General features: G+C 34.0%; 1 protein-coding gene and 1 long non-coding RNA gene across 3 annotated transcripts; one reads left to right on the top strand and one right to left on the bottom strand.

Moving 5' to 3' along the window:
* The first annotated feature begins 2,792 nt into the window (after positions 1 to 2,792).
* Positions 2,793 to 4,216, top strand: LOC127865321 (uncharacterized). Its single transcript, XM_052405322.1, has 2 exons — positions 2,793 to 3,008; positions 3,292 to 4,216. The coding sequence occupies exons 1-2, from the start codon at positions 2,908 to 2,910 to the stop codon at positions 4,067 to 4,069; spliced, it is 879 nt and encodes a 292-aa protein (XP_052261282.1). The 5' UTR covers positions 2,793 to 2,907; the 3' UTR covers positions 4,070 to 4,216.
* Positions 4,217 to 4,457: 241 nt separating this feature from the next.
* LOC127872083 (uncharacterized) lies at positions 4,458 to 10,120 on the bottom strand. 2 transcript variants are annotated; one of them, XR_008045719.1, is made up of 3 exons: positions 9,945 to 10,120; positions 9,233 to 9,358; positions 4,458 to 7,833 (listed from the first exon to the last, which is right to left on the bottom strand). It is a non-coding gene; the product is annotated as an uncharacterized LOC127872083 (long non-coding RNA). The 2 variants fall into 2 exon arrangements; XR_008045720.1 differs by having other exon boundaries at positions 9,889 to 9,977.
* Positions 10,121 to 12,016: the final 1,896 nt, after the last annotated feature.

The following is a 12,016-nucleotide window of genomic DNA, read 5'->3' as shown; positions in this document are numbered from 1 at the left end:
AATCGAAGGCCGGAGCATCTTGGAGAGGAATCATTCATACAAAACATCATGACCCATGTTTTTGCGACAAGTTACCCTTTTACTTAAATCTCCTCCATATGCATATCAAGCTTACACATAGCTGTAAATATAACAAGCATAGCATAATTGAAAGTTTGATTGTCAACAGCAAGTTTTGCGCGCATCACAACAGGGATGTGTACTTTACGCAGCCTTTTTGCGCGCACCATAACAGGGATGTTTACTGTCAGCTATCAAGCACAAAAACCGATCTCCAAATTTGTATCAGTCGTGGTAAAAATGCACGCACACAAAATGACTAAAATGAAGGCATTTGTGCAATTGTAAAGGGACCTTTTCACAGATTTCGGCATGTATTTAAGTTTGTCATTAAATACTTTATATTGATAAATGTAAACATTTGATCTAAAAAGCTCAAGTAAAAAACAAGAATAAAATTAAAGAAAGAAAAAAAAGTCACCCTCAACTGGGCTCGAACCACTGACACCAGGAGCTTACGTCTATCGCTTAGACCACTCGGACATCGGCGCTAATAAAAGAGTGATGAATGTAATGCTATATATAAGCAATTTTAGTAGTACATGTATCACAAAATATAACGACAACAACAAAACTCTCCAAATTATTCAATCGTTTCGCGTTGCAACGCTTTATAATTTTTAGGTTTTTAAATCGTCAAAAGATGCATATAATTGATATTTTGTAGCATGGTAAATGTTCAGTATTACTGTTTTCTCGCAAATATCAAAACTGCAACGAAAATTTGCGAATCTGAAGCATTTTTTTGTATTTGTTCTATATAAATAATGTTCGCAATAATAATAATTTTCATAACAATAACAATAGGACTATCAATATTTAATTATTATAATTATAATAATAATAATAATAAAAATAATAATAATTATTATAATAATAATAATAATAATAATAATAATAATAATAATAATAATAATAATAATAATAATAATTATTATTATTATTATTACGCATGTATAAACGCTAAAATTCCCACAGTATTAAAATATGAATTTAAAAGTTAAAAGCCGGCTTTGATAAAGATACCTTTAAGAAGTAAATTTCATGCCTAGTTGATCCTTTGAGAAATTTTATTATAACTTTTATAAAAATACACACTAATAAAACGCATTTATGCATAAATATCATACAGTATTAATTTTATACATTTTTAATCAATAGTTCTGCTGTTTTATTTGTGTATTCAATTAATCTGAGCTGCAATAGGTCCCCTTCTTACTTAAAATTTGGAAAAATCAACTAGATTAAACCATATGCCAAAAGAAAAGAATATACAAGCAACTCAACTGTTTCTTGCGATTATTTATTCGCAGCGACATATTGTTCCATCCAAAGGCAACCGTTAAAAAACTTGTATATACACAGGGCTAAAAAACCCTTCTTCGCAAGGGGCCTCTTTGTCTTCCCCTTAACCATTAAGGTCCTTTCTCCTACAGAAAATTTCTTTAAATGCATTTTTCTCTAAATTTCCAATCTATCTCAGTATTTTTCATTCCCCAAAGCCAGAAAATTGTGTCACTTTTCCCCGAAAAAAAGGCTGTGGCCCTTTCCCCAAAGTTGGTGTTTTGGCCCTGAATACATGTTTATAAGTAGTAATATGGAATTCGAATGGGAATATTAAGATTTGTATTTATTTAAATAAGTCATTAAAATAGATAAGACATCGTGAAAAAAACCATCGCGTCGTATTTCAGGCCTATGTTGCAAGGTATATTTACTGTTGCTACCATGTTAACAGCAAACTCTTATAGACACACAATCCTATAACGTTACAATCCAAACCCGAAATTGCATGTTCATATGTTAATATTTAAAAGTTACTTAACATGGTTTTCTTTGTCCTCTAAAATAAATTATGTTTCATTTTCGTGCCATTTTTTAAATTGTTCGACCATTATACATTTCAATGCTAGTTAAATTTGTCAATAGGCATTATAATATGTATATACATTACAATTATAATCAATGCTTAAAAATACAAGTAATGCTAAAATATGCCTTTATTCAACTTATTAATAAAAATTAGTGATTAAATGTAAATATTGATTTACAATTACTTATTTGTCATCAAAACCTTTGGATTTATTTGATTAAAACGATTCACGCCAGACACGTATCAATTAGTCCCAAGACTCAATTGTACGTGTTATGTCAAGAACGATATGGTTTGATTTTAAGACATTTGGGTTTCGAATTAGCAGCAGAAAAAAAAAATCAAGCATACGCATTTTCAATGTACGAGGCACAATTTGATTTCTTGGTACCAAATAAATTTAATATAAATAGCACAACGTGTCCATCTTGTTAACAATTTATACAAAGTTAAACTCAATAGAAGTACAATATTGTGTTTTTACCGGATTAGTCTGGTTCAATTGACTCGTCGGGAGTAACAACACGACTGGAACAAACGTCAATTTTCGATACGCTCAAATCCGTGGGTTCGTCGTCGACTGTTACGTCACAGTCAATGCTTGTTTCAGCGTCAATGTGGGCACTGGGACTTGAACTTGGCCTGTCCCTTGACGCATGCGCAGTCCGTAAGTCTCTGATGTGTTATCGCCAACTTTCACGTTGGTTTTGTTTTCAAATGATTTGGAAACAAATTGTGTTAATCCTTCCATTGCGGAACACTTTGTAAATATGTTTATCAAATTAATTTATTTATAAGTCCACATATAATAAAATAGTATATATACAATAGGCGCGTCAATCTATTGATTTCCTAATGGGTGGACTTCATTTACGCAACTCGGCTTACGCCGTTTTAGCTGCCGGCGTGGGCCGGTCACGTGATACGGCGTAAGCCGGTTACAAGCAAATAAAGTGGAACCGGCTTATTTCAAAATGGCAGCATTTGTGGTTGGTTCATATGCTTTGGTTAAACAAATCCTCTCTTGCGACGATGACGATGATGATCTGGTTGTGTTATTAGGAATTGCGGGAATGTAAGTCTCTTAGAGTCTTATATGCCAATATTTCAATATTAATAAAGTCCATAATGCCAGTTATACACTCACTGTGTCTGATAGTTACATTACAGGCATATGATAATATTTATGCAACATTAAAAAAACTGAAGATGACATTATAATTATACTAAAATATAGCACGAACTGATGTAGAAAATCGAAATAAGGACCAACTCAGATGTAGTGCCTCCAACGATATGTTCTATGATTATCTGTTGATATCTACGTAACATACATATGGGTTATCATTTCGTTTTAGTGAAAGAGAAGACAGGACAAAGTCGCTACAGTACTACGAGGTCACAATCCTGCAGTATCTACCAGACACCTTCAAGCAATTTTTTAAAGTGACTCCTGCATTCATTGAACATTTGTGTCAAAAACTGTCAGATTGTCCAGAATTGTCTGAAAGAGTTGTTCCAGGTGGGAGAAAGCCTATTCCACTTGAGAAGAAAGTTTTAATGACTATTAGGTACCTGGTATCACAAGAAACTGTCAGAGAGCTCAGCGATTACTTTGGTGTAACAGAACATAGTTTTTTTCGATGCAAAAGACAGGTAATTTCTGCTGTAAACGATCAACTTTTTTCTAAGCTTGTCACCTGGCCTAAAGCACACTGTTATCAAGATGTTGCCCAAAGATTTGATGATATGGGCGCTTATAGTTTTCCAAATGTTCTTGGGTGTATAGACGGCTGTCACATACCAATCACAGCCCCTCATGATAGACCCAATTGTTATTTTAACCGGAAACAGTTTCATTCTGTCATTCTGCAAGGTGTTTGTGTGCATGATTTAACATTTACAGACATTAATGTGGGCTGGCCCGGCAAAGAACATGACGCTAAAGTGCTACGGAATTCAAGTCTTTGGGAATCTGACTTTCAAAAGAGTGATAATGGTAGATATCATTTATTAGGGGATGGTGCATATCCACTAAAGCAGTGGTTATTAACGCCTTACAGAGATAGTGGACATTTATCACAACAGCAGGTTTCGCTACAACATTTCCTTGTCATCAAAGCGCCAGGTCATTGAGAGTGTTTGAATTGCTGAAAGGGCGTTTTAGGAGATTGAAATATGTAAATATGAAATATATTGAAGAAATATGCAAGACAATTGTTGCTGCCTGTGTATTACATAACATTTGTATTATGGAACATGATGGTTTTGAAGACATCTTAAACAATGAGGATAATAATCAAGTCCAATGTAATGATCCTCAGTTTTTTATGCAAAATGATGCGGAAGGTCAGCTTAAAAGAATTAATATAACAAACAGGCTAATTGTGTAAGAAAGTGATTATTCGAAACTAAAAGTACTTTTAAATATTCATGACTCAAACATTTACACTGGCGTTGTTTACATTTCTATTGATTGTCCATACATGAAACGAATAGTCAGATTAAAAAAGAAACATGTATATTTGGTTTTACTTGTTTATTTCCGAAATATTGAACATATTACGAGTATAATGCGTATATCATTATGTCATGCCTGTGACAGCAGGTTTGAAACACCTGTCTGACAAAACTTATCAATTTGTTCCTCATATATCACAGTAAAATAAAAATCATATATCAATATGTTCTTCATATATCACAGTAAAATAAAAATATCACATGTATCAATATGTACCTCATATATCACAGTAAAATAAACAAGAGAGCCAAGATGGCCCTAGTTTTCTCACCTGAGAGGAGTTGGCTCATTCAATCTTTACCTAATGTCAATCTTGACCTAGATATTGTCCAGACAAACACCATGGTCAAGTTTCATCATTATTGAATCAAAACTCTGGCTTATGGGGTGTTTTTGTGAGATTTGACCTGGTGACCTATATTTTGAGTTGACCCCCCTCCCTTGCCAAACATTAAACTTTGCTTAGAAATTATTTTTTTACCATGATTCATAAAATTTGAAACAAAATTGTGACCTCTAGAGTGTTTACAATTATTTTGGACGCAATCTAAGGGCAATAATTATGGCATTACTTATGTGATTTTGCTCATTATCAAACTTGACCTATATCTTTCAGCAACTTTCATAAAGAATGCTTAAGAAGTGTGAATGCTAGAGTGTTTACAAAGCAAATGTTGACGGACGGACGGCAGACAAAGACCAATCCTAAAACCTCACCTGAGCAATCAGGTGAGCTAAAAAGTGTGTTACACCGCTCTCAGCCATTTTCCAACTTGTCAGAGAAATCAATAAAACCAATGTACTGACCAAGTTTCATGAAGATCGGCAAAGAAATGTGCCCTCTAGAGTGTTTACGAATAAATGTGAACGGACGGACAAGGCCCGGTCACAAAAGCTCACCTGAGCAATCAGGTGAGCTAAAAAGAACTAGAGCTTTGTCACAGACGTGACGAATACCCCCACATGTGGCATTGACACAGAATATTTTGCATGTGTCTTCACAAAATCATAGCAGACACCATGCTCAATATTTAAAACACACTAAGTGACCCCGTGACCTAGTTTTTGACCTGGCATGGCCCATGTTCGAACTTGACCTACACATCATCTTGATACAACTTCTGACCAATTGTGTTGAAGATCGGATGAAAACTACTTGAATTAGACAGCGAACACCATGCTTAATGTGTAAAACATTCTACCGCTAAGTGACCCATGGCTCATGTTCGAACTTTGCGTAGAGATCATCTATATAAAACTTCTGACCAAGTTTGGTGAAGATCGGAAGTAAACTACTTCAATTAGAGAGCGGACACCATGCTCGATGTTTAAAACACACTAAGTGACCCCGTGACCTAGTTTTTGACCCAGCAAGACCAATGTTCGATCTTGGTCTCAAGATCATCTAGATAAAACTTCTGACCAAACTTGGGGAAGATCGGATGAAAACTACTTAAATTAGAGAGCGGATAACCAATACCGACCGACCGACAGACAAGCTCACTCCTATATACCCCCCTAAACTTCGTTTGTGGAAGTATAAAAACAGTAATTGAAACATGTGGGCACAAAATACAGCTGCGTATGGCACTTTGCATTAATACAGCCCAAACCTCTAAACTGTAACAGAAACAACTTTTAAACTGGAGTCCTCCTTATCAGAATTTCTGGTTCCATGAAATCATTTCCTACTAACTGAACAGTCTCTAATGCTAAATTACAATGGCAGGTTATTAAAACTGTGGATGAATATATGTTAAACTGCCGCTGCACATATCCCTGATACAATCACAAAGGTAAGAAAATCAAACATTTGAAGACAATGTTAAGTTATAATAAAAATATTAAAAGATAAAGAAAAAACCCTGTCATAACACATGACTAAGTAATCATATCATATGACTAAGATGTCATCTTAGTCATATGATATGACAACTTATATATGTGATATGACTACTTAGACGTGCTATGACATCTTAGTCATGTGAAATGACATCTTAGTCATGTGATATGATAACCATTACATGTGATATGACAACTAAGTCATGTGTTATGACGTGACATGTGATATGACATCTTAGTCATATGATAAGCCGAATTTGCCGCTCTCGATTGACCGGCGAGCAGGAAAGTAAAATGGCCGACAATGGCGCAAATGTAAGTTAAAAAGAGTTTTTGTGGATTAAAATATGATAACTTAGATATGTGATATGACAACTTAGTCATGTGTTATGACAACTTACACATGTGATATGACATCTTAGACATATGATATGTTAACTTAGACATGTGATATGACAACTAAGTCATGTGTTATGACATCCAAGACATGTGATATGACATCTTAGCCATATGATAACTTAGACATGTGATATGACAACTTAGTCATGTGTTATGACAACTTACACATGTGATATGACATCTTAGACATATGATATGCTAACTTAGACATGTGATATGACGACTAAGTCATGTGTTATGACATCCAAGACATGTGATATGACATATTAGCCATATGATAACTTAGACATGTGATATGACAACTTAGTCATGTGTTATGACAACTTACACATGTGATATGACATCTTAGACATATGATATGCTAACTTAGACATGTGATATGACAACTAAGTCATGTGTTATGACATCCTAGACATGTGATATGACATCTTAGCCATATGATAACTTAGACATGTTATATGACAACTTAGTCATGTGTTATGACAACTTACACATGTGATATGAGATCTTAAGTCATATGATATGTTTACTTAGAAATGTGATATGACAACTAAGTCATGTGTTATGACATCTTAGACAGAAGATTTGACATCGTAGTCATATGATATGACAACTTATACATGTGACCTGACATCTTAGTCATGTGTTATGAAATATTAGTCATATGATATGATATCTTAGTCATGTGATATGACATCTTAGATATGTGATATTACATATTAGACATGTATTATGACATGACTAAGATATCATATCACATGGCTAAAATGTCATAACACATGTCTAAGATGTCATTTCACATGGCTAATATGCCATATCACAAGTCAAATATCTTTCTTCAATTAGGTATGTGATAACATCAACTGTTGAACAATATGTTAAACATAACATGAGAACATTTAAAGTCCTATGGCATTAGGCTGAATAAACTTAAAACAAGAAGTGATTGCGCCACCACAAATTATTATTTTTTTAGGGTGTCTTTTAAAACGCCAATTAGTGAGTTCACAGCTTCAATATTCTGTTTGCGCAGACATCACAAATGCACGGGTTGTCCCCTGTTATTATATCTTCAAGATCACAATGAGCACAGTCTGCATGAAATACTAGCCTGCACTCTGAACATCTAATGTAGATTCTGAAATAAAACACAAACATGATAGACAGCAGGATTTTTAACAAGAGCCGTCCGCGGTTAGTGCACTCCAATTTACTCAGTGCTTGATAGTGTACTGGAAACCATTAATAACTAAGTTGCCTTCCTATTAGCTAAAGTAACTTCAGCGTACAGTTTATATAGTATTGACAGACCTGTACGCTGAAGCCAACCCCGTATCGAAAGTCAACCAGAGTCGTAACATATTTATGTCACGCTATAAATCAAAGAAAGTTCATTTTATTGGATACATTTCTACATATATTGGTAAATGAATATAAAGTACTGCATTGGGGAATATTTTAAGGTTCAAATGTTTCAAATACATCTTACAATAGATTAAAATAACTCTCACATCAGTCTGAAATTTACAAATTTGACGCCATTGTCGCTTTTTCACGTGACGAGTTTTCATTTGGATACTTTCGGATCGACCTTGACATTTTTTGCTGAAATTGTAAACATTACTTTCTTTTTCTGAAATCTATTATTTGTGATTAACAACTTACGTCTGGTGGATTATAAGACTGATTTCAGTGTGAATCAGGTAGTTTTAAATAATATTTACTTTGATTTTGTATTTACACTACAATTTGTTTACAAAACAAGCCAGAATAAGTTAAAATACCGGGAAATGTCATTCTGAATTTGAAAACACTAAATACTAAAAATAGAAATAACGTCATATGACAGTGAAATCTCGGGAGATTCGCATTTCAAGAAGGTCTGTCACATCGCTGTTTTTCTCGATATCTAGATATCTTCAAAGATAGGCTGGTGACAGTTACAATGTAGCCACCCTACTATGTTTTTAATCTTGCACACTTTTATCTTTGAACTTTTATCTGTTAATCTGCACTAATATTTTATTCTTAACACAGTTTTCTTGACAGCGCCTCCCAATCATAGTCAGGATTGATTGTTCGGGAGTAACAAGTAGAAGTAGAAACATGTAAGAGCAGAATAGATAAATTTTAAATGTTTAAGATAGTATTTTGTGAAAGAATATATCAGTTAAATGTGAAAAATGTCAATCTTTCCGATCAAGTGGTTGATTTGGGCCAATAACTAAATTTAAAAGCTGTTTTTGATCGGTCTTTGTTAACTGTCTACTTTTCAGGAATTTCTGGTTGACTTTCCTAATGGGGTTGGTTCATATCTATAAAGTCCCGCCAGTCAAAAATCATAAAAAGCGACATTTAAAGTTAAGGTAGCCAGAACTACCTTCCTATGTGAGTATATGCTTTTGGAAATGGAGCATTTATTTGGCAAAATTAAATTTAGGGTTATCTGCCCTTATGAAATTGGTTCACTAAAACTATTTATCATGCATACTAAATAAGTATTTATTAATAACATGCAATGGGAAGACTTTTAGTACCTATATTGACCATCCACAAAGATCCTTGTGCGGTTGGAACTCTCTTGTGCAGTTACACTGTCAATGCTATGTTGTGGTGCTTTTGTATGGCAAAGAAATCAGGTCCACCTTCCAATATCACTAGAACTGAAATTTGTATAAACTATTATTATTAATAAACTTTGATATTTATATTATTGTGGACCTCCAAGGATATATTATAATACCAATTTGTTATGATCTTATCATATAAAACTAAAACATAATAACCCTTTGCATGCTGGGAAATTTGTCGTCTCCTAAAATGTCGTCTGCTGAATTTCTAAAATTAGCATTTTCTTCGATTTTTTTCAAAGAATACTATCAGAATAGCAAACAGTTTGGATCCAGATGAGACGCCACGTTCTGTGGCGTCTCATCTGGATCCAAACTGTTTGCAAAGGCCTTCAAAATTCGGTTCCCGCACTGAAAGAGTTAAGTAAATTGTTATACCTGGATATAAACATATTAGAATCGATTGGTAGCTGAGACGAACAATGATGGGACGAACTAAAATGAGGACAAATTAATATTTCTTTTCTATACTACATAAAAGCATTAAAAAACAATGCAAAATAGTGATACAATGCAGATGCTGTTAAAGCCTCGTTATATGCTTCTGATAAGTGTCATCTAACCCTGGAAAGTAGATAAATTGATGCATTTTAATCCACAAAAACTCTTCTTAACTTACATTTGCGCCATTGTCGGCCATTTTACTTTCCCGCTCGCCGGTCAATCGAGAGCGGCGAATTCGGCTTACGCCGGCTTGATTATTCGGCGCAAAATCGGATCGAAACAAGTGGTACGCCGGTTCTAGAAGTTAGCCGGCCAGCGCCGGCGTACGCCGATTTGATGAATGAAGTCCACCCAATGGCCAAAAATACAATGAATCAACAACATTCCCTTTACTGTATACGTATTTCACATTTGTTCCTTTCCTTTCAATGTTGTGAATATCATTTTAATAGCAGTTTATTTTTTAGAACATAAATGCCTAATTAACTACTCAATATAGTCGCCAATTCGGTTTCTAGGAACTATGTTTCTTTTTATTGGAGGATTCTCATAGAGGGCGGGACATGCGTGTCTTTTCCTGCCTTATTAGCCAAACAGCGTACATATTGGAATGTCGATATTGAAATTGTCTTGTCTTGTCTGTCTTGTCATTCGGTAGCAAGTGCATTTACGAATATCGATGGAAGTATAAAGAGCAAACCAGAATCCTCTTCCGAATGCCAAGAATTACAGTCGATATTGGAAACATTTGGTCAAATTTGCTACGCAAACATTCGCAGAATTGGTGAGGAACATTTTTTCCAATATTCCGATGCTCGTTAAGCAAGCAATTCGAGATGCATACCATCTTAAGACGTGATTGTTTAATTAAACAGTTGTGGTGTCCAGTTGTTTGTCCATCATGAAATAAGTGTAAACAGTACTCAAATATAGTTGTCATATAGTTGTCATATCATGGGCCAAGTTTGCAATTATTATTGATATGGGATTTAACGCAAAATATATGTATTTGTACGCCATTTACTCTTTGAATATTTCATCAAAAACAATTATTTGAAATGACGAATAATAATTGTTAATTTGATTTGTACGAAAAAAAGTCGTATACCAGCTCTCAAAATTGACCAGTTCGCAATGTCTTTCTGTGTGCTCTATGTCGTTTGTAAAAGACCTTAACATAAACTGATTCGATTCGAAAACCGTATGATATTAATAAGCACTGAAATTTATATCCAGAACTGGTCACAAGCCTCGAGCTTTTTCTTTATTATGTTAAAATGCACTTTGCAGTCTTAATTCGGTGCAGTATTCATGCTTAGCACTATAGCACTGTCTACCTGTTTGACATATTTCAACAAAAGTAGAATTTTGGTTTAATACGTATACCTGTGTATTGTTTAAACCATCTGGTCAATTTAATAATGGCTGACGGGAAGTTATTTGAAGCAGCATCGTCAAAAATGAAACAAAAGAAATATCACAAAGCGAAACAATAACAGTCGAAGCGATTTCACTGAAATTTATTGACAGTATTCACCCATATGTAATAAAGAAACTAACAGTCTTATATTTTTACATTTGGTTTGATTTAGTATTATTATTATGTCATAAAATTCAATATGTAATAATTTGTTTGGGTCAATACATTTTATTTTGTGAAAAAATGCACAAGAAGATAACTAAAGATTAACTAATATCTCAAGGATTTACGGTGTTCATTACCTTTCCGAAAACGTCGTCTCCCATGCTTCGTTGATTTTTCCACGCGCACATTAGGTTGCTAATCCAATGTTTAATGATGATTTAGGACTGTGTTCAATTTTTTGATTGATATTGTACGCGTATAAATGTTTGCGTCATTACAATTGTAATTTGATTTTACTTTCTTACAAAATATAGAGAAATACGAAAATTTCCAATCTTTTTGTTGATTAAACACTGCGCTGTTTTCCGTATTTTTATTGCATAAAAATATATAATATGCATATCAAACGGTACTATGTTTGTTAAGTGATATAATTTACATTATATTTATATAAATCGAAGATTGATACGTCTACTTTCCCTTTAAATACTATGATAGCCAGCCTCTGATTTGTCGACTAAATGTTGTCAGAAATAACATATTACTTGGCGAGCTAAAATCTGTATGCGTCGCGTATATCATATTTTTATTTTTGTCCCAACGAGTCCTCATGCGTTTATAGAAAGTCCAATACAACATCAACTATTAACTGTTATGGATTT

Source organism: Dreissena polymorpha, chromosome 1 (genome assembly GCF_020536995.1).
Source record: "Dreissena polymorpha isolate Duluth1 chromosome 1, UMN_Dpol_1.0, whole genome shotgun sequence".
Classification (NCBI taxonomy): Eukaryota; Metazoa; Mollusca; class Bivalvia; order Myida; family Dreissenidae; genus Dreissena; species Dreissena polymorpha.
This window is presented reverse-complemented; position numbering and strand designations above follow the sequence as displayed.